The sequence below is a fragment of the Bos taurus genome, chromosome 23, assembly GCF_002263795.3.
Source record: "Bos taurus isolate L1 Dominette 01449 registration number 42190680 breed Hereford chromosome 23, ARS-UCD2.0, whole genome shotgun sequence".
In the NCBI taxonomy this organism is placed as follows: Eukaryota; Metazoa; Chordata; class Mammalia; order Artiodactyla; family Bovidae; genus Bos; species Bos taurus.
This window is the reverse complement of record NC_037350.1, coordinates 4,113,205-4,137,596: the sequence shown is the minus strand read 5'-3', so window position 1 is coordinate 4,137,596 and position 24,392 is coordinate 4,113,205. Positions and strand designations below refer to the sequence as shown.

General features: G+C 39.0%; 1 protein-coding gene across 1 annotated transcript in view; it reads right to left on the bottom strand.

Moving 5' to 3' along the window:
• The window catches only part of COL21A1 (collagen type XXI alpha 1 chain), a 234,927-nt gene that overhangs the window by 124,176 nt on the left and 86,359 nt on the right, over positions 1-24,392 (bottom strand). Inside the window, exons 4-7 of the mRNA XM_059880512.1 lie at positions 6,169-6,337; positions 5,513-5,729; positions 2,672-2,845; positions 1,523-1,600 (exon numbers count right to left, since the gene is read on the bottom strand). Coding sequence (XP_059736495.1) covers positions 1,523-1,600; positions 2,672-2,845; positions 5,513-5,729; positions 6,169-6,337 — 638 coding nt within the window. The remainder of the gene's footprint in view (positions 1-1,522; positions 1,601-2,671; positions 2,846-5,512; positions 5,730-6,168; positions 6,338-24,392) is intronic.

The window sequence follows — 24,392 nt, the reverse complement described above, 5'->3', positions numbered from 1 at the left end:
AGGAGCCTAGCAGGCTACAGTCCTCAGCATTGCAAAGAGTTGGACACAACGGAAGTGACTTAGCACCCTGGAAATCACGTGAGAACCAGAGAAAAAGACAAAACACATCTCAGCAAGTCACAAACTACATGCATTCAATTTTATGCAATTTACTTTAGGAAAGCTTCTTGCTAAACAATCTATTTCTTACTGAATAATGCACGATTTAAAATGGGTTAGTAGTCTTTCCAAATAACAAGTTCAATCAGAAAATGAGAAGATGGGAATAAAGATGAAAAAGGGTATAAACAAACCTGAAGAACTCACACATGAAAGTGAGGAAGGAGCCATTAAAACACAGAAGGTGGATGTGAGAACTCAGAATCTACAGTCTCAAGCTATGCTTCTATTATGGGAGGCAGGGGGTGGAGTGGCCATGGTCATGGCAAATGTCAATGGAGAAATACAACAAATCAAGTATGCACAATGGACTCTCAAAATGCAATAACTGTTTAATGGTTTTAGGAGAAATTTATATTCTAAGTTATAAGCATCTAAAATAAACATCATAGTGTTTAAATGAAAGAAATTTATATTCCAAGTTATAAGTATATATAAAACAAAAGTTACAATGTTTAAACAGTTAAAGTAGAAAAACTCAGAAGAAATCATTTCTAGAAGTTTCCATTGTTGATTTTTATTATAGATCCCTTAAATGCACTGCTCTGCGCTTTCAAATTTTCAGAAGATGTGAACCCATAAGTTATTCACTTTAATAGGGAAAAGGAAGATGATGACAACAAGACTATAACAAGGAAAAGAACCATGTAGGGCTCATATGTCACTGAGAATTCACATTGTCAAAAAGTTTTACATTCTACCATATCTGCATTACCAACAACATACCATTTTTTTGCCCAGAGAAAAATCAATTTCACACACTCACACATGCATATGATCAGACTCTAACGTTTTAGTTTATAATCTTTTTCTTCCTAATGCATTAACATCTCTAAATGAATAGAAAGTTGCTTATATCCTAGAAATATAAGAAAATCTTACCTAACAACAATAAGAAGAAAACTTTATATTCGTTATGGTTTGAGAAAACATGCTAACGAACAGGAAAATGAATCATTTTCTACTCTTCAGAATCGTGCCACATAAAGTATTTCACTCACACAATCGATCAAGTTTAAAAATGTGGTTTACTCACTGGACTTTCAGACAACAAATTCTATGTTTTTCTAGAGCAGGTCCAACCCTGCTTCATTCAAGAAGTGGAACAACAATGACCCCCAAGATGATGAAAAAACATTCCCTGTGCTCTTCCATTTACACTTGTACATTAATACATAATAACAGTATTTCAATTATGAACCTCAAAATATGTTTTAATCAATATCATTTTATTTGCACTGAAAATGAAGAAACAGATTAACTCTGTAAGTTAAATTCAAGCTCACATGCCATCTGCATTCTATTTATTGCTTTGAAAGTACTGAAGCAACACCCGGTGGAAAAAATAATCCATCCTACTCACAAATCCAGGTATTTCACACGCTGTCTCCCGGTTGTTCTGCTCTGGGTCACAGTAGATTCGTAGCTTTTGGACTTCAAACTGAAAACACAAAACCAGCCAAGTTAAAGTTGAAGCCCAAACAAACGGCTTTATAAAAAGCAACTCAGATACAAAGAAGCAGTCACTGTAGTCAGCAATAATGTGACACAGACCAAAGCACTTATCTTTGATAACGATAAAATACAATAAATAATAAAAACACAAAATTTGAATTTTTGACATATAGCATAAAGATGTGATGCAATGTAACTTCCAAGGAAAACTTTCGTAGCACCAAACACAAATCTCTGGTTTCCTTGGGAAACCCCAGTGGTACTTATGTAGCATCCTTGTATTAAGAGCTCCTCTAGAAAGCATTTCCTGGGCCACTGAAAAGCTTCCCCAGGCTTTCTGTGTTCACCCCACATCTCTCCACAGCCCTGATTGCACAGAGGAGGCTCAAGAAACCATCTTTGGTTTCCAAGATTTAGTTGTTGGCACAGAGAGCTGTGTGATGAGTAAACCCAGCACCTATTACTATTTAAATATTTACTACAATTTGACATTAATACACAGAGACCATAATCATACATCTGAATATGACACCATCTTCTCTTAATAGAAACAGGGTGAGAAAAACATACCTTTTCAAATAAAGGATTTTTCAAGACAGGGCTTGAAATACACACCTCTCAACCCATAATAGATATGCTAGTTTAAAAGAATGCCAAACAGTCACGGGTTTGCTTATGAAAATCCTGACACACATTAATCTAATTTTATCCTCACAGCTGCAAAGAAATTTTTATAACTGCCACTCACAACTTTAATCATATTATCTTTTCCAAATTCATGATACAATCTATGTTTCTCCTGGGAAATATGAAATTAATGTTTCATAAAAACATAGAATTCTACCATGCACTCAGGAGAACATATTTCTAAGAATTATTTTATTAAGTCTGATTTTTCATTTTCATACATACACACAAACATACAATTTCACTAATGAACTGACCACTTTTTGATTAAGTCCCTTAAAGGAATTAAGTTAAATACAATTAAATGTGATAAATACTATCACTAAAGCTCCATTTTATAGGATGCAAAAAGCAAATCATTTTTACTCACTTGGACAGTTTCTTCTTTCCCAGAGTACTTTCCAATTTGGGTTTGCCCACTGATGAAGATCCCTAACACTGGATGTAATGGCTTGTTTTCAATTTGTTGATCATCAATATACAGAGTTACATCTTGTTCCGTTACTAAAAGACGAATCTGATGCCAGCCTTCATCAAATAATATCTATAGGAAGGGAATACAGGAGATTCATAAAGAGAATTCCTAACAAACTTGTATTTTCTTTGTCTCTATTTTTTAGTCATCAACCATAAATCAGTACCACACAGATTGGCTGTATCATATTCTAACTCACCCTGACCCGAGCTGGGTCCCAAAGGCCAATACCCACCAATCACTTTATTAATCCCTACATGAGTTTCCGTCGCACATTCCGAAGTATCTGGGCCAAAGTATTTGTGGAAACAACTCCCTCAAGGTCACAGATAAGTTCCTAAAGTCCAATTCAAGTAGGACTCTCATCCTACGTACTTCATGGCATCTGTGTATCATGTAACTAGTCTGTCCTCTTGGACAGTCTCCCCCAAACCTTCTTCTCCTGATCTCCATGAAATGATATTAATAATATCCTCAGTTTTTAAACCACAGCAAGCACCCTTACCTCCTTCTCCTTACCTCAGTTGCCATACCAGGTAGATGCAAAGTTCCAGCCAGGATGTGTTTAAGCACAACTCAGATTCACTTCTCCATTGCCCTTCTCATTGTCATAATTTAGGCTCACAGGTATCTTGCTTTGTTTGAATAATTTTTAAACACATCTCAATCCCTGTTCCTTCCCTCTCCAAGCCAACCTTCTTCCCTCTGCTAGAAGTAATCTCATGCCCCATCTTAATCCTTTCTGTATTCCTAGGACCAAGCCCAATTCCAGGAAAGAGTCAAAGGTATTCTTTATGAAAGAAGAGAAAGGAGCAGAGGAGAGAGCTGCTTAGATCCTGACGGGACGGTGATCAAAACTTTTTGATGGAATTCCATCACTGACTGAACGAAATGTAAAGCCGTGTGTACAGTTCCCAGGTCTATGTTTACATATATGATACAAGTTTGAACTTATACCTGGCTCGCTTTTTGTGTGCATGAGTATCTTATACTCGAAACACAGGGGGCACCACATTCTATGCTCTAAATGAAAACTCTGCACTTTACTACACGTGACTCCTTAGTAATGAACCAAGATTTCCGTGTCCTCTCTCTCCATCAAAATCCTATACATCCTTCAAACCCCATTCCAGAAACCAACTCATTTATGAAGACTTGCCCACATTTTGTATTGAAATCCACTTTTTCTTCCACATTCCAATAACATTTTTCATCTCTATGAGATACTAGAAGCACTGAATATCACATTAAAAATAAGTTCGTTTAGGTGAAAAACATGCCATATTCATTTGTCACTTCTTACAGAAATCAGCACATCGTCTTTAATGAAAATGGCAGACAACAATGTTTTAAATTTATTCTTCTCACCAAATGAAGAAATTGCAAAAATGCATAGTTCCATGTACAGCCTTGTATATTTCATAAATTATATAACATACTATTAGACTTTTATAATAATAATCAAAATGTAATTGCTTTTATCATGATATCTGTATTCTGAACACATTTGACTTGGAAAATACACTTTTAGTTTATATATTTTATTAAATATATGTTTCTTCAGGGGATATAAACTGTCCCGCTAATAAATGCAAATTCTATATCATTATCTACCTGTATTTAATGTTCTGACAAATGTGACTTTACCTCAATATCCTGTAGGACATGACAGTATAAAGCAGACCAACATGGGCTTTGAAACTGACCAGACCTAAATTAAATTCCTGATGTCACAACTTAACTAGAACTTAATATCCTTGAACATTTTTTTTTCTGTAAAATAAGAGCAACAGCGCCTTCCTTGGGTGGTTATTATAATTAAATATTCCTGGCACTTAGAAACAAGCACTGAAAATATGATTTTCCCCACCCCATAATCTCACATGAATTAAGACAGATTTTCACTAAAATTGAGTTGCCATATGATCCACTCCTGGTTATATATCCAGACAATATACTATACTTCAGACAAAACTATACTTCAAAAAGATACATGCATCCCTATGTTCATAGCAGCACTATTTACAATAGCCAACACACAGAAACAACTTAAATGTCCATCAACAGATGAATGCACAAAGAAGATGTTATATATGTATATGTATGTTTTATATATATAATAGAATGCTACTCAGCCATAAAAAGAATGAAGTAATGCCATTTGCGGCAACTTGGGTGAGATGATCATACTAACTGAAGCAAGCCAGAAAGAGAAAGACAAACACAGTGTGATATCACTGATATCTGGAATCTAAAATAGGACACAGATGAACTGATTTAAGAAACAAACAGACTCACAGACATAGAGGACAAAACTGCGGCTGGCAAGAAGGAGGGGGTGGGGGTGGAGCATGAGTCTGGGATTAGTAGATGCAGACTGTTACATATGCAATGGATAAATGACAAGGTCCTTCCCACTGTACAGCAGAGAGTATTATATTCAATATCCGGTGAGAAACCATAATGGACAAGAATATGAAAAAGAATAACATACGTATAAGTGAACCATTCTGCCGTACACCAGAAATTAACACAACACTGCGAATCATAATTCAACACTCCAATAATTAAAAAAATACTAATTTTCTTCCTTTGCTGCTTTTATTCAGTAAGCAAAATTACATTATGAAATCAATATCTTTTCAGTCATGTTAAATTACGGCTCTCCTCTCCCAAAACACGCCAGCTTGATGCCAATTCCCCATGAATACCACAATCATACCCAGGCATCTTTACCTTAACTCGAGGGTCAGCAAAGGTGACCACTTGTGAGCCATTAATGATGCTGGTTGTTGTAAATAATAATGTTTTATCCACTCCGTTTAAGGTAACTGCTATTTGTGGCCTTCCATCAATGGTTAAAATTCTCCATAAATCCCACATTTTCTTGACCTTAAATCTCTGAGTGGAGACAAATACGTATGATGGAGGAAGACCTTCTGGGAAAACATTGCTGGAAACAGAAGACTGTGTATAAGCTTAAAGAATTCTCAACATGTCTGCAGATTTATCAAGAAAAAACTGTATCAACATACAACATTATGGGGGGATGGGAGAGAGGTTCAAAAGGGAGGGGATATCTGTATGCATATAGCTGATTCACTTTATTGTACAGCAGAAACTAGCATACTGTAAAGCAATTATGCTTCCCTGGTGACTCAGACGGTAAAGAATCTGCCTGAAGTGAGGTAGACCTGGGTTCGATCCCTGGGTAGGGAAGATGCCCTGGAGAAGGAATGGCAATCCACCCCAGTATTCTTACCTGAAGAATACCATGGACAGAGGAGACTGGTGGGCTACAGTTCACAGGGTCACAAAGAATTGGACACAACTGAGTAACTAACACACACAAAAATAATAAAATAAAATAGAAAAATACATATAACATTTACCTTGTGAATTCTGATAAATCAACTTTTGATGTTATTTCATATCCTTTAATCTTTGTTGGTAAAAGCTGAACTCTCTTCTTAGCCTTTTTCTTTATACCCAAGCCTAAAAGAATATCAAACCCCTTCTCATCACGTGCTGCCACGGGAATTCGTGTTGGACAGACAGATTCTATGAAGGAAAAGGCGTAAAAGTGGATTAATCATGGGTTACTTCAACAAAAAAGAAAATTAAGGGAGGAATAAAGAACATAGAATTCTAAAATCTCTATATGCACACAAATGTATATCAATGTATTTCTGAGAAACGTTTTTGTTTTGTTTTCAGGGTGTTTTTGTTACTTGACAATGGAGTCCTGTCTTCTTTCTCCCTAAAAGGGGATGAAATGTAAGACGAATATTTGTTCATGAACTGTTTCAAGGGCAACACTGCTGAAGTTTACACTTCACTATTGTGACTAAGAAGCAACGGAACACCTGGCCTGCCATAGAGGCAGGCTGGAGCAGGGTTTCTGCTTCTCATCCAGGATTGTCCGGGAGTCACACACCCTTGGATACTGCCCTTGAACTTCTTGGATCCGGGAGATGAACTCTGATTGCTTTCTTGCTTTCCCAGCATTTGAGAGGTAAGAAAAAACATGTGTGTTGCTCCTTATACTCTTTCCAGTTCTAGCAGTTTATAATCTTACAGTTCAAATGTCATTGGTTCTTTCACTCTGGAAAAAACTTAACTGTGGGTCTTTTCTGTTCATGGAAATTCTTCAAATGGGCCTATTATCTCATCTATGATTAATCAGATTATATATTCTATTAATCACATTCATAAATGAATAAAGACTTTTTCCTTAAGAAGAGTCATTAAGGTTTGCATTATACAGTCATTATATAAATTATAAAAATGTGATGTGCTTTTCAATTATCTGGGAAACTAGTGTCTCAAATTATGTGGAAAATTCTGTACAGTTGAAATGCTATTAAGCTGTTATACTGTAGGAATGTTGCAATATTTTCAGATTCTTCCAAGGCCATCATATAATATACACACTGAGCCTGACTGCTTATATTTTATAGAGCAGCTAACAGAATATAAATAGAAGAACCTCCACAAAATGTGCTTTAAGATAATCATTCTCCTGAAAAGCATTAAAGAGAGGGAACAGTATCATGTTTATCCTAGAATAAAAAGTAATGAGATGGATTTTATTAGGTCAATAATACTGTCATACCGTGTAGCATAGAATACTGAAATTAATTAAAGCTTTGTTATAAATAAAATTAGATGTATTCCTGAGAAGATATGGATATTTGCCTCTTCAGGTCTGAGGATGCTGAGTTGTTTTTTAGCTTGCTTGTTTGTTTCTTCTTTGTTTTTGCTTTGTTTGGCTGCAGTTGTCTGTTTATTTGTTTTGGCCCCACAGCGCAGCATGCGGGATCTTAGTTCCTGACCAGGGATCAAACTTACGCTCTGGCAGAAGTTCGGTGTCTTAACTACTAGACAGCCAGGGAAGTCCTGGGTTTTTGCTATTTCAGTAGCTTTATTGAGGTAAATTGAGATACAATAAATCAAACATAAAGTTTACAATCTGATTAGTTTTGACACAGGTACATGTGTATACCTGTGAAGCCATCTCCACCGACAAAGCAACGAACATGTGCATCAGCCTCAAAAGTTTCCCTACGTTCCCTGCAATCTGTTCCTGACACCATTCACTATCCCGATCCCATCCGCATTCTCAGGCACCACTGATACATCTTCTGTCACTACAAATAAGTTTGAATTTCATATAATTCTATAGCGACAGAAGCGTATTGGAAGTCCTCTTTCTTGTCTGGCTTCTTTCATGCAGCTTGATTATTTTAGATCCACTCTGGCTGCTGTTTCAGTAGTTCATTCTTTTGGATGCTGATTACTGTCCATTGTATGGATATATCACAATTATCTACATGCTTGCTGATGGACAATATTGGAAATATTGGAAATAATATTAAGTTTTGATATAAAGAGTTAGATGTATCCCTGGGAAGGGAAGGGTATTTTCCTCTCAGATCAGAGGTTGCTGAGTTTTGAAAGACCTAATCAGTCACATCCTTCTTCCTCTAGGAAGCTTAGTGCTAACTGATGAGAAGATACAGAAACTCTGCAAGCAGAAGGTGCTGGTTAGGGGTGTGAACCACTGAGTCTGATGAGACAGTGAACTGTAATTAACCACCCCTGCCTGGCAGCCCAGCAGGACTGATTCATTCCCCAGCCACCTGAGAAACAGGACTTGCCCCTAAGCTCACATAGGATCCACAGAGAAAATGGAGCTCCAGCTTCACAAACCTGTCCATCCAAAAAGAAAAAGCTAAAGGGACTTTGCCAACATGACCATCTACTTTTCTCAGATGCCCTTATCTGAAGACGCATTTTCTCATGAGTGGTAAGGAGTCAAAGAAAGTGGAGAAAGGTCAATCTATATACTCATTGCAGCACTGCTTTTAATTTGAAAGAATGAGAACTCACCAAAAACCTTTGCCTGTACCCAGACAAAAGCCAACTCAAGTGAACTTTGAGCAGAGAAGTGACAAATTTGACTTCACTATCAAACCATCTTTACATTTTTAAATAATCCATGTTCTGACAAATATTAATCTTTTACTACATTACTGAATTAATTTGTCTTTTAACCTCTACTTAAAACTGAGATTTCTTATCATTTAAAAACTCATTTTAATGTAAAATCAAAAACAACTTATCAAAAGAAGAGCTAGTCTACCTGAAGCTCCTCCATATGAAAACACAAGAAGCAGGGAATAAATGTGGTAGTAATGCTGAATGTTCAGTTCAGTTCAGTCACTCAGTCATGTCCAACTCTTTGTGACCCCGTAAACTGCAGCACGCCAGGCCTCCCTGTCCATCACCAACTCCCAGAGTTCACTCAGACTCATGTCCATCAAGTCAGTGATGCCATCCAACCATCTCATCCTCTGTCGTCCCCTTCTCCTCCTGCCCCCAATCCCTCCAAACATCAGAGTCTTTTCCAATGAGTCAACTCTTCGTATGAGGTGGCCAAAGTACTGGAGTTTCAGCTTTAGCATCAGTCCTTCCAATGCACACCCAGGACTGATCTCCTTTAGAATGGACTGGTTGGATCTCCTTGCAGTCCAAGGGACTCTCAAGAGTCTTCTCCAACACCACAGTTCAAAAGCATCAATTCCTCGGCACTCAGCTTTCTTCACAGTCCAACTCTCACATCCAAACATGACCACTGGAAAAACCATAACCTTAACTAGAGGGACCTTTGTTGGCAAAGTAATGTCTCTGCTTTTGAATATGCTATCTAGGTTGGTCATAACTTTCTTTCTAAGGAGTAAATGTCTTTTAATTTCATGGCCACAATCACCATCTGCAGTGATTTTGGAGCCCAAAAAAATAAAGTCTACCACTGTTTCCACTGTTTCCCCATCTATTTCCCATGAAGGGAAGGGACCAGATGCCATGATCTTAGCTTTCTGAACATTGAGCTTTAAGCCAACTTTTTCACTCTCCACTTTCACTTTCATCAAGAGGCTTTTTAGTTCCTCTTCACTCTCTGCAATAAGGGTGGTGTTATCTGCATATCTCAGGTTATTGAGATTTCCCCCAGCAATCTTGACTCCAGCTTGTGTTTCTTCCAGCCCAGCATTTCTCATGATGTACTCTACATGTAAGTTAAATAAGCAGGGTGACAATATACAGCCTTGACGTACTCCTTTTCCTATTTGGAAGCATTCTGTTGTTCCATGCCCAGTTCTAACTGTTGCTTCCTGACCTGCATATAGGTTTCTCAAGAGGCAGATCAGGTGGTCTGGTATTCCCATCTCTTTCAGAATTTTCCACAGTTTATTGTGATCCACACAGTCAAAGGCTTTGGCATAATCAATAAAGCAGAAATAGATGTTTTTCTGGAACTCTCTTGTTTTTTACATGATCCAGTGGATGTTGGCAATTGGATCTCTGGTTCCTCTGCCTTTTCTAAAACCAGCTTGAACATCTGGAAGTTCACAGTTCACGTATTGCTGAAGCCTGGCTTGGAGAATTTTGAGCATTACTTTAGGCTGTGTTATATAACTCAAATCATAAATCAATAAATTAAATTCTTCCTCTTACTATGATGCAAGATTTGTTCCTGGCAGGGGGCAGGGTAATACAGAACAACATGAAGCCTCATTTCAAATGCATTTGATTTAAAACTGCAAAAGAAAGAACTTTATTTGAAACGAAAATATGTTACACATTATATCATAAGAATATTCAGATTTGAATTGCTCTTTTGATTTGTTTTACCAAAGAGAAGTTATAAGATATTAGACAAAGAGCTCCAACTGAAGATCAGAATCTGAGGTTTAGACCAAAGCCTTCCTCTTAACCTCTCATGAGCCTCCGGCCTCTCATCTGTGAAGAGAGAATAATGCTCTCCTTCACAGGGCTTGTCTGATGATCAGATGCATTGATGTATGTGGAAATGCTTCATAACTTCAAAATAGCATGCAAGTGTGGGGAATAAAGCAAGTACTGTGCTCATCCTTTTTCTATAATCAAATCTTTTGCACTGTGTTCTGTTAATAATCTCCAGGATTGTACAGAAAACAGTGTGGCCCAGTGCATGAAATCAAAAGTGTATATCAGTAATCACAATATAGCCATGGCTTCATTAATATCCAGCACATCTCATTAGTGATCATGCATGCTCAGTCGTATACAGCTCTTTGCAACCATACAGACTGAAGCCCGCCAGGCTCCTCTGTCCATGGGATTTTCCAGCAAGAACACTGCAGTGGGTTGCCATGCCCTCCTCCAGGGGATCTTCCCAACCCAGGGATCTAACCCATGTCTACTATGCTCCTGCATTGCAGGCAGATTGTTTACCACTTGATCTATCAGAGAAGCCCTCTCATTAGGGAAAATGTATTTAAATAATTACATTTTATTTTTCTTTCAGCTTTCAATTTTTTAATTGTAAAGTGAACGTAAAATTTATCATTTTGACTATTTTTAAGTGTAAATTCACTACCATTAAGTATATTCAAATGTTGTATAACCAACACCCCTATTCAGGGAACCAGAAAAGAAAAGAAGGAAAAACCACTAAAGCAGAAGAGCTTCAGTTTTCAGAAATACAAACTTTGTACCCATTGGACAATAACTCCTCATGGTTTCTCTCTTCTCAGCCCCTGGTACCCTCATATTTTCTTGAAGGAATAATCTTTCTTCCCTATTTGCTCACCTACAAGAACAATAAAATATCCTCATACACAGGAACTGAAAAGTAAAATGTAGCTAAAATGCTCAAATACAGTTGGTACGTTTGCATACACTGGCTATGGGAGACAGGTAAAAGGAAGTTTCTGTACATAAAAAGCTGCTTTCATTGCCAACCAACAATTGTTCCAAAATCTGCCAGGGAAATAAAGGTAAATAACTAACTCCTCTATAGTGTCCTAAAAAGATGTATGTATAAGCATACAACCAATTTCTACTGGAAACTGGGAATAAAAATTGGAACTTGGAAGTTATTTTAAGGACCAAGAAAATCAAATGCTAACAGAGTCAGTCAGAGGATAATATCCATAACAGCTAAGTTGAACAATCTAGATAAAGCAAGTTAGTTTGAAGAAGTACATTTAGGAGCAAGGACAAAAAAAGAAAAAGAACTCAAGATCTAAGTTTGCAAGTGCAGGAAACTAAACAGTTGTAATTTTAGCCCAATATGTTCAGAGAGTATTCAGGAAAGGAATGCTTTCTGGAGCAAGCATAGATCACTCCAGCTTATTTTAAACACTAGGGTGCAGTGATAATTGCTTCCTGTTAAATCTAAGGGCTAAGTAATATAAGTGATTCAGTCTCATCAGGGTCATAAAAACATGCTCTATTTAAAATCCTACCATAGTCAGGGACAGAAAAACTGTCCATCTTTTGAGTCTGGCCAGGACAATTAGATATGTCCAGCTACTCCTTTCCGTGTGTGCGTGTCTGACTCTTGGTGACCCCATGGACTATAGCCTGCCAGACTCCTCTGTCCATTTGATTTTCCTGGCAAAAATAGCAGAAGGGGTTGCCATTTCCTCCTTCGGGGTATCTTCTCAACCCAAGGATCAAACCTGTGTCTCCTGCATCTCCTGCATCAGCAGACATATTCTCTACTGCTGAGCCACAGGACTGGAAAGGTCAGTTTTCATTCCAATCCCAAAGAAAAGCAAAGCCAAAGGATACTCAAACTACTGTACAATTGCACTCATCTCACATGCTAGCAAAGTAATGCTCAAAAATTCTCCAACCAGGCTTTATCAGTTCGTGAACCAAGAAATTCCAGATGTTCAAGCTGGATTGAGAAAAGGCAAAGGAAACAGAGATCAAATGGCCAACATCCGATGGATCACTGAAAGTGCAAGAGAGTTCCAGAAAAATATCTGCTTCTGCTTTATTGACTATGCCAAAGATTTGTGTGGATCACAACAAACTGTGGAAAATTCTTGAAGAGACGAGAATACCAGACCACCTGACCTGCCTCCTGATAAATCTGTATGCAGGTCAGGAAGCAACAGTTAGAACTGTACATGGAACAACAGACTGGTTCCAAATCGATAAAGGAGTATATCCAGGTTGTATATTGTCACCCTGTTTATTTGACTTCTATGCAGAGTATGTCATGAGAAACGCTGGACTGGAAGAAGCACAGCTGGAATCAAGATTGCCAGGAGAAATATTAATAACCTCAGATACGCAGATAACACCATCCTTATGGCAGAAAGCAAAGAGGAATTAAAGAGACTCTTGATGAAAGTGAGAGTGAAAAGGTTGGCTTAAAACTCAACATTCAGAAAACTAAGATCATGGCATCTGGTCCCATCACTTCATGGTAAATAGATGAGGAAACAGTGACAGACTATTTTGGGGGGCTCCAAAATCACTGCAGATGGTGATTGCAGCCATGAAATTAAAAGATGCTTGCTCCTTGGAAGAAGAGCTAATGACCAACCTAGACAGCATATTAAAAAGCAGAGACATTACTTTGTCAACAAAAGTCTGTCTAGTCAAAGCTATGGTTTTTCCAGTAGTCATGTATGGACGTGAGAGTTGGATTATAAAGAAAGCTGAGCACTGAAAAATTGATGCTTTTGAACTGTGGTGTTGGAGAAGACTCCTGAGAGTTCCTTGGACTGCAAGGAGATCCAAACAATCCATCCTAAAGGAAATCACTCCTGAATATTCATTGGAAGGACTGATGCTGAAGGTGAAACTCCAATACTTTGGCTGCCTGAGGCAAAGAACTGACTCATTGGAAAAGACCCTGAGACCCTGATGCTGGGAAAGATTGAAGGCAGGAGGAGAAGAGGATGACAGAGGATGAGATGGCTGGATGGCATCACTGACTCAATGGACATGAGTTTGAGCAAGCTCCAGGAGTTGGTGATGGACAGGGAAGCCTGGTGTGCTGCAATCCATGGGGTTGCAAAGAGTTGGACACGATTTAGTGACTGAACTGAGCCACCAGGGAAGCCAGATGTTAACAAGATGTGGGATTATCATACTAATTAATAATGAACACATTTTTCCAGATCTCAACTAGCCTAGTTTATAAGTGCCTATTCAATCCAATTCTACTTGTTATATTGTTTGTAAGCCACCCCTCTGCAGAAGTCACATATTTTATTGATAACTGGGGAAATTTATGTGGAGATTTGCAGTCAGAGACTGAAAGAAATTTTACTGATCCAGATCCAGTAGTCCAATAAAATATAGTTGTATCTGAGTGTACAGCTCAGATCTATGCAAGCCAGCTCCTTTAAACTTTCCTGAACTGAACTTGCCCTTAATGGTAAGGCACATGTGAGTATAGGTGTCACTGACACACATTCCTCAATGACATTCAGTGGCAATTTAATAATTTGCCTTTCTGAATATGTTTTATCATCAGGGACTTTAGTATCATGTAATGTACAAGTCATAGAAAGGGTGCCACATCCACCATGGTTTCAGTTTCAATTTAGTACTAAGACCGTAATAACTTAGATTCCATCTCATCATATTGGAAATACAATAAAATAGCAATAGCAAATCCTAAATAAATTATCCAAGCAGAAGTCCATTTACCAAAGCCCAGAGTCACAAAATTTCTTTTCTCATCACAGATTAAATGATCTCATCCTTTTAGCCAGCAAGCATTCCTACTGTCTTGAAATATAGATTGATTTAAAGTCAACAATACTTCATCAGAGGAAGATGTCTGCCAAACACATGACTGACAGTGGGACCTAGTAAGCATAGATTTTTATAAGACTCCTTTCAGTGGTGAGTCAACGGAACCAATAAACTCCAATTAGCCTTAAGTACAACTTGTGCACAACCCAGAAAAGTAAAAATCTTTTTCACCAGTGAGTAGTCCCACTAACATAGAATGTATTATTTTTCAACAATGAGAAAAATATAAGGAACAGAAATCCATCCTTGGCTTGGAAAATAAAGGGTAATTACAAACATAACTCATCTGGTTTTGTCAGTTTTCATTTTAAAAGCATTGATTATGTGATGAAATGTTAAGCTATTCCTTTCTCTGATTGAATACTAGAGATGGAGAAAGGTAGTGCATTTTACCTTTATGCAAATCCAGATAATAGTCTTTATCCCATTCCTATAACTCATTGTTTACTCCTTTTTTTCATTTTTAACTTAAATGAGAAGAAGTTTTGTTAAATATTAGTTATGCATCATTTTAACATGCTAACTCTATTGTTTATTTAACAGACATCCAGTCATCTTAACATGTCTCTCTGTTGCTCTAGCCTCTAGCATGCTGATAATAATCTGCATACAATGTGGTCTCTTTGCTCTCACACTGATAGGGCTGACCTCTGTGACCAACAGGAAAGACACTGCTGTCTCTCTGGCTCTCTTGGATGACTTACTCTGGGGGAAGCCAAGTCGTCATGTTGCAGGGATGCTCAAATAGCTCCTTAGAGATGTTTACCTGCCCAGGAACTGAGACCTCCTGCCAGCAACAGCACCGACTCGCCAACCTTGTGAGTGAGTCACCTTAGAAGCAGACCTCCAGCGCCAGTCAAGCCTTCAGCTGACTGCCACCCCAACTGATATCTTGATTGCATTCCTTGAGAGAACCTGAGTCAGGATCACCCAGCCTAGCTTTGCCCATGTTCCTGATCCACAGAAACTGTATGAGATAATAAATGCTATTATTATTTAACACAAATACAAGATAAAATGATGAAACAAAATGAAAATCAGGCCTCTATTACAAAGTTGGAGTCAGTCAATTAGACTAAGATCATATTTAGAAAGAGTGATATTGATCAAGTCAAGAACCAAATTCAAATCTGGTTCTAACTCCAGAGATTAGGCTCAGTTCAGTTCAGTTGCTCAGTTGTGTCCGACTCTTTGCGACCCCATGAATTGCAGCATGCCAGGCCTCCCTGTCCATCACCATCTCCCGGAGTTCACTCAGACTCAGGTCCATCGAGTCAGTGATGCCATCCAGCCATCTCATCCTCTGTCGTCCCCTTCTCCTCCTGCCCCCAATCCCTCCCAGCATCAGAGTCTTTTCCAATGAGTCAACTCTTCACATGAGCTGGCCAAAGTACTGGAGTTTCAGCTTTAGCATCATTCCTTCCAAAGAAATCCCAGGGCTGATCTCCTTCAGAATGGACTGCTTGGATCTCCTTGCAGTCCAAGGGACTCTCAAGAGTCTTCCCCAACACCACAGTTCAAAAGCATCAATTCTTCGGCGCTCAGCCTTCTTCACAGTCCAACTCTCACATCCATATGTGACCACTGGAGATTAGGCTAGACCATCACATATATTCACATGGCCTCAGGTTTATAGAAAGAACTATCAAGCTTTACTTTAATATACATTGCATTGTGCTTACTGAATTTTTTAAACTTTTTTATTAAGATACAACCTACATTCAGTAAAATGCCTTGATCTACTCTATGAATTATACTATGATGTACTTATCTCTTTTCTTGTGAGCAATCATTTGAGTTGTTTTCAGTTTGGGGCTACTTTAAATAAAGCTGCTATGAACATTCTTGAATAGTCTTTTGGTGAACATATGAACTTATTTCTCACAGCTAAATATTAATATCTAGAAGTAGAACTGCTGTTTCATAAGAAAAAGCAGTACGCTTTGCCCTAAAAGATAACATCAAAGACTTTTCCAAAGTGATTGTATAATATTCACTCCTATGGGTATGAAAGTGGTCATTTAAAAGGATGTAATAATAATAAAATATGTCATTAAGTGATATGTATTATATAAATAACATTTTAGAGAAAGAATGGGAGAGTGAGCTACTTATATAAGCTTTAAACATTCCTAAGAAAGTTATTCTGAATATTTTCTATTTCTATCTTTGCTAGAAATAATGAACTGAATGTACACAGCTGCATTTAGATCCAATCATAAACCCTGAGAGCAAGGTCTATGTGCTATAATTTGAATATTTTCTGAATCATACCATACCATAGTCATCTTACTTTTTCAAATTTAATACTCATCATTGGTTTTCACATGAAATATAAACACATCATATTTCTTTATTAAAAACATAGCTCTAGTCTCCCTAATTAAATGAATGGAAAATCCGTATTTTTGCATATACTACAAACCCTTGACAATGTAGATTGTCACCGACCCAGATTATATTTAAATTCTTTTAATCTACAGATAGAAAACAAAATGATTCCCCTGAATATTCAATGAGGTTTTATGAAATATTACCCCTCATCAAATCCCATCTGCCAAACTTTACCCCAGCTCTGACCTCTCATTTTCCTGTGCCCCATCTCTGTGGTTAGGAATTCAAGCACATATGTACCAATAGTGGAGAGGCAGAGGGAAGGAAATGAGCTCCATGTGAGGGCAGAGAAATTAATCACATGCTTGTTATGAAATCATGTAATCATGAAATCCTATCTTCGAAAGCAACTCAGTTGTCCTGGCCATGGCCCCTGATATGTGTATCTTGACCTTTTGTGGCTTCCATTGAAATGCAAGTTAAACAGAGTAGGGGAGAGGAGTATACCAGGCCATTATTTGTAAGTATTATGCCTTGAGTTAGATAAAGTATACAGCAATCTGAAAGCAAAGAGTCATCCAAAATGTGAACAATTTCAACAAGAGGAAAAGAAATTCAGAAGTCCTGAACATCATTCCAAATTAAAGTACACCATGGTGGAAAGCACTGGAAGGAAAAAAAGCCCCAGTGCTTTGGGGGATGAAAGACACCAAAGTTCCACTTAGGGAAGCCAGCTCTCTTTCTCGCTCCCCTCTCACCTCTCTAAGAACATTTGGCTACATTTACACAGCTAATTGCCTTCTGACTTCTGGTCCCTCTTGAGTCCACACCATATACTCTTTTAAGAAACAGATACGTTTCCTGCTTCATCCAAGAATCATGATGGTGGGAAAAGGAATGGTAAGAATACACAGGCTGTTTCCAGGTCCTGCTCTTTTAACTGTCTTCTGTGCACAGGCAAGTTCAGCTCACCTGAATCAAAATATGGGTCCTGAAACAAAGTCCTTCAAGACACAAGCTATTGGAAGCCCTTGTAGATACTTAAGGATGGTACCTCCCAAAGCACAAGGGGAAATCACTTTCTTTTCCCTCCTCATTCTATTGCATCAAGGCCATGCTTAGCTGACTCATAACAACAAAAGAATGATGTCAGCAAGACAGCAGAATAGAAAGTCACGACAACCATCCCCTAACTGAAATGCTGATTTAACAATGATCTATGGGCCAAATACCTTTATGAACATTCCATATTTAAGTCAGGAAGTTGAAGTTTCCCAGATGAGCACAAAAATAAGAATAACATCTTGAAGTAGGCAATAAGAGTGATTTCACCCTGGCCACATCAGTTCCCTCTCCAGGATGACACAAATAAGTGCCAAGAGAGATGCCCTTGCTTATAATGACTCCCCAGTGAGGAAGAAAGAAAAATGGAGCATGCATCTAACGCTCCAGCTTTCAGAGAGACTGGAGAGATGGAGAGACTGGTTTCTGTATTGACTCATTTGCAGCCCTGATGGAACCTGAATCAACTGAACGCCTGGGGACTGCAGAAAACAAGTAAGAGTGTGAGGGTGGCTTGTTGTGACATGATTCTGCATGGTCAGGAGAAGACACACGACTTGAAGCTTCTCCCACAGGAAGAGAAGAGTGGAGATGTATCCAGGCTCCCAGCTTTTCAAAGGGCTGCCTGAGGGAATGATGTTGGTCTCACCTGACTAATGATGCTGACAAGGAACCAGCACACCTGGACACCTAGTGGCCACTGAGAGCAAGGAAGAGGGGGGAAATGTGTAAAACTAGAGGACTTGAGTGTTACAGGAAGATACCAAATGGAGTGAAAGATTATTAGTTTCTGAAAAGGAAACTTGTCTCACTAATTAACAGATTTCTTACACAGTCCCAAAGAAATCACATCCCTCCAAAAATGGTTTCAAAATCTCTAGCCAGGCTGATTGCTAAGGGACTTTCACTGGGCAAAGCCTGTTGGTAAAGACTGGTAAAAGTGATTGCTTTTTCAAATGTGTGAATCTCAAGACAAAACTATGAGATATATGACTCAATCAAAGAACATAATATCTCTCCAGATACTGACCCTGAAGAAAGAGAAGTACGTTATCTGACAAAGAGTTTAAAATAACCATCATGAGATGCTTTATGAGCTCAAGAACATGACACATGAACAAAATGAGAATAGCAACAAAAAGAAAATATAAAGGAGAACCAAACAGAAGTTTTGGAGCAGAAAAACACAATAATTGAACCAGAAAACTGACTAGGGGGGTTAAAAGTCAGCCTTGATCAAGTAGAAGAAAGTATCAGTAGACTTGAAGACAGGTCCGTTGAAATTATCCAGGTAGAAGATCAAAAATTTTAAAGAATGACAAAAATTGAAGAAAGCCTAAATGACTCATGCCCACCATCTAGTAGACCAATATATAGATTATAGGAGTTGCAGAAGAAGAAGAGATAAAGAAGCAGAGCTTATTTAAATAAATAATAGCCAAAAAATTCTCAAATCTAGGAAAGGAAGCAGACATCCAGATATTCAAGAACTGGAAGAAATCCACATCCAGACACATTATAATCAAATTTTCAAAAACAAGGGTAAAGAGAGAACTTGGAAATCACTAACAGAAAAGCAACTCACTATGTACAGTGTACCCCATAATCCAATCACCAGATTTCTGAGTAGAAATATTGCAGGCCACAAGGGAATGGGGTGCTCTATTCAAAGTGTTCAAAGAAAAAGACTGCCCACCAAAAATAACATACCTGGCAAACCTGTCATTCAAACTAGAAAGAAAAATAAATACTTTTCTAGATTAAGAAAAAGCTCATCACCACTAGGCCCACCTAACAAGAAATACTAGGGAGGTCCTTCAAATTGAAAGGATATTAAGCAGCAACACAAAAGCACTGGAAAGTATAAAATTTGCTGGTAAAGGTAAATATAGAGACATATTCAGAATACTGTAACACTGTAACAGTGGTATTTAAATCACTTTTAATTCTGATATAGAAAACTGTGAAAATATATTAATGGATACACAGTATAAGATGATATAATTTGTGGCATCATTAAAAAGTGTAAAGGGTGGGGAGGAGCTCAGAAGGCTGAGGAATAGGACAGAGAGACCACTTTCTCCCCCACAAATTCATCAAAAGAACATTTAAACGCCGAGTAAATTCCACAAAACAATTTCTGAAAGACGGCAGAGGACATCAGGCACCCAGAAAAGCAGCCCATTGTCTTCGAAAGGAGGTAGGAAAAAATAAATGACAAAAAAAGAGACAAAAGAGGGAGGGATGGAGCTCCGTCCCGGGAAGGGAGTCTTAAAAAGAGAGAAGTTTCCAAACACCAGGAAACACTCTCACTGCCGATTCTGTGCCGAGCCTTGGAAGCACAGAGGGCAACATAACAGGGAGGGAAAATAAATAAACAATTAAAACCCACAGATTACGAGCCCAACGGTAACTCCCCCAGCCGAGAAGCAGCGCAGACGCCTGCACCCGCCACTAGCAAGAAGGGGCTGGGCAGGGAGGCACGGCGCGGGCTGCATCGCTTAGAGTAAGGATCTGGCCTGAATGCCCCAAGTGCTATCTGAGCGAACTAACTTGGGCTAGCAAACCAGACTGTGGGATAATTACCACGCAAAAAGCCAGCCCTAACCTAAGACACCGCCAGGCCCGTGCACAGAACAAAGGACTGAACAGAGATAGCCGGCTGCAGACCATCCCCCTCCAGTGCCAGGCAGCCAGAGCTGGAAGGGGGCAATCGCAGCCCCAGAGAGACATGATGTACAAAACTGTAAGCAGGCTTCTTTGCTAACTAAGACTTCTTGGGGGTCTGGATGGTCAACATCTGCCTGAGAAGGTGCACCGGTTGTACACCCAGAAAACCGAGCAGCGGGGAGGTGATAAGTCACAGAGGCCGCGCTCGCCAAACACCTCCATCACCTGAACTGCTTGGACCTGGGAAGGGCACAAAACGCAGGCCCAACGGAGTCTGTGCCTCTGAGGACTACCCTAGTGCCTGAACCTGAGCGGCTTAGACCTGGGAGGTGCATGCAGCCCAGGGCCAGCCTCGGATGGTTCCCGGTGGAGCAACCTAGAGCCTGAACAGTGTGGGCAGGAGGGTACACATGCTGTGAGTGGGGTCAGGCCCAGTGTGGCTGAGGCACTGCAAGCACATGCCAGTGTTATTTGTTTGCAGCGTCCCTCCCTCCCCACAGCGGGACTGAACAAGTGAGCCTAAAAAAAAAAAAAAAAAGGGTCCTCCACCGTCCCCTTTGTGTCAGGACAGAAATCAGACACTGAACACACCAGCAAACAGAGGAAGCTAAAACAGAGGGAACCGCCTTGGAAGTGACAGGTGCAATAGAGTAAAACCCTGTCGTTAGTACCGACTGCATAGGAAGGGGCCTATAGATCTTGAGAAATATAAGCCGGACCAAGGAGCTAGCCGAAAATGAACTGACCCCACAAAACCCAAAACACCACCAGAGAAAGTCCTAGATATATTTTTACTATTTTTATGATCATTCTTTCTTTTTTTTTTTTTTAATTTTTTAAAAAAATTTTAAGTCCTCTATTACTCCTTTAATTTTCACTTTTATAACCTACTAGAGCCAGACATCCTGGAATGTGAAGTCAAGTGGGCCTTAGAAAGCATCACTACGAACACAGCTAGTGGAGGTGATAGAATTCCAGTTGAGCTATTTCAAATCCTGAAAGATGATGCTATGAAAGTGCTGCAATCAATATGCCAGCAAATTTGGAAAACTCAGCAGTGGCCACAGGACTGGAAAAGGTCAGTTTTCATTCTGATCCCAAAGAAAGGCAATGCCAAAGAATGCTCAAACTATCGCACAATTGCACTCATCTCACATGCTAGTAAAGTAATGTTCAAAATTCTCCAAGCCAGGCTTCAGCAATATGTGAACCGTGAACTTCCAGATGTTCAAGCTGGTTTTAGAAAAGGCAGAGGAACCAGAGATCAAATTGCCAACATCTGCTGGATCATGGAAAAAGCAAGACAGTTCCAGAAAAACATCTATTTCTGCCTTATTGACTATGCCAAAGCCTTTGATTGTGTGGATCACAATAAACTGTGGGAAATTCTGAGAAATGGGAATACCAGACAACCTGATCTGCCTCTTGAGAAATTTGTATGCAGGTCAGGAAGCAACAGTTAGAACTGGACATGGAACAACAGAATGCTTCCAAATAGGAAAAGGAGTATGTCAAGGCTGTATATTGTCACCCTGCTTATTTAACTTATAAGCAGAGTACATCATGAGAAATGCTGGACTGGAAGAAACACAAGCTGGAATCAAGATTGCTGGGAGAGATATCAATAACCTCAGATATGCAGATGACACCACCCTTATGGCAGAAAGTGAAGAGGAACTCAAAAGCCTCTTGATGAAAGTGAAAGTGGAGAGTGAAAAAGTTGGCTTAAAGCTCAACATTCAGAAAACAAAGATCATGGCATCCGGTCCCATCACTTCATGGGAAATAGATGGGGAAACAGTGGAAACAGTGTCAGACTTTATTTTTCTGGGCTCCAAAATCACTGCAGATGGTGATTGCAGCCATGAAATTAAAAGATGGTTACTCCTTGGAAGGAAAGTTATGACCAACCTAGATAGCATATTCCAAAGCAGAGACATTACTTTGCCAACAAAGGTTGGTCTAGTCAAGGCTATGGTTTTTTCCTCGGGTCATGTATGGATGTGAGACTTGGACTGTGAAGAAGGCTGAGCGGTGAAGAATTGATGCTTTTGAACTGTGGTGTTGAAGAAGACTCTTGAGAGTCCCTTGGACTGCAAGGAGATCCAACCAGTCCATTCTGAAGGAGATCAGCCCTGGGATTTCTTTGGAAGGAATGATGCTAAAGCTGAAACTCCAGTACTTTGGCCACCTCATGCAAAGAGTTGGCTCATTGGAAAAGACTCTGATGCTGGGAGGGATTGGGGGCAGGAGAAGAAGGGGACGACAGAGGATGAGATGGCTGGATGGCATCACTGACTCGATGGACGTGAGTCTGAGTGAACTCCGGGAGTTGGTGATGGACAGGGAGGCCTGGCATGCTGCGATTCATGGGGTCGCAAAGAGTCGGATATGACTGAGTGACTGATCTGATCTGATTACTTTGCAAAAAAAAAAGACCCTTTTTTTTTAAAAGCAAACTTCATATATATATTTTTTTATAATTTTTGTGACTTTTTTTTTCCTTTCTTTTTTTTCTCTTCTTTTCTTTAATATTGTATTTTTGAAATTCCAAACTCTACTCTAGATTTTTAATTTTTGCTTTTGGTATTTGTTATCAATTTTGTACCTATTTTTTTTTTAATATATAATTTTTGTGACTTTTTTTTCTCTTTCTTTTTCTTCTTCTTTTCTTTAACATTGTATTTCTCAAATTCCAAACTCTACTCTAGATTTTTAATTTTTGCTTTTTGGTATTTGTTATCAATTTTGTATCTATATTTTATATATATATATATATAATTTTTGTGACTTTTTTTTTCTCTTTCTTCTTCTTCTTCTTTTCTTTAACATTGTATTTTTGAAATTCCAAACTCTACACTAGATTTTTAATTTTTGCTTTTTGGTATTTGTTATCAATTTTGTACCTTTAAGAACCCAATCTTCAGGACCCATTTTTACTTGGGAGCGAGATTACTGGCTTGACTGCTCTCTCCTCCTTTGGAGTCTCCATTTTCTCCACCAGGTCGCCTGTGTCTCCTCCCTAAACCCTCTCTGCTCTACCCAACTCTGTGAATTTCTGTGTTTTCCAGATGGTGGAGAACACTTAGGGAACTGATTACTGGCTGGATCTGTCTCTCTTCTTTTCATTCCCCCCTTTTATCCTCCTGGCCACCTCTGTCTCCTTCCTCCCTCTTCTCTTCTCTATATAACTCTGTGAACATCTCTGAGTGGTCCAGTTGTGGAGTGTACATAAGGAAGTGATTACTGGCTAGCCTGCTCTCTCTATTGATTCCACCTCATCTCATTCGGGTCACCTCCAACACCCTCTCCCTCTTGTCTTTTCCATGTAACTCTGTGAACCTCTCTGGGTGTCCCTCACTGTGGATAAACTTTTCATCTTTAACATAGATGTTTTATCAATGGTGCTGTATAGAAGGAGAAGTTTTGAGAGTACTGTAAAAATAAGACTGAAAACTGGAAGCAGGAGGCTTAAGTCCAAACCCTGACTCCAGGGAACATTAATTGACAGGAGCTCATCAAACACCTCCATACCTACACTGAAACCAAGCACCACACAAGGGCCAACAAGTTCCAGAACAAAACATACCATGCAAATTCTCCACCAACACAGGAATACAGCCCTGAGCTCCAATATACAGGCTGCCCAAAGTTACTACAAAACCATAGACATCTCATAACTCATTACTGGACACTTCATTGCACTCCAGAGAGAAGAAATCCAGCTCCACCCACCAGAACACCGACACAAGCTTCCCTAACCAAGAAACCTTGACAAGCCACCTGTACAAATCCACACACAGCGAGGAAACTCCACAATAAAGAGAACTCCACAAACTGCCAGAATACAGAAAGGATACCCCAAACTCAGCAATATAAACAAGATGAAGAGACAGAGGAATACCCAGCTGGTAAAGGAACAGGATAAATGCCCACCAAC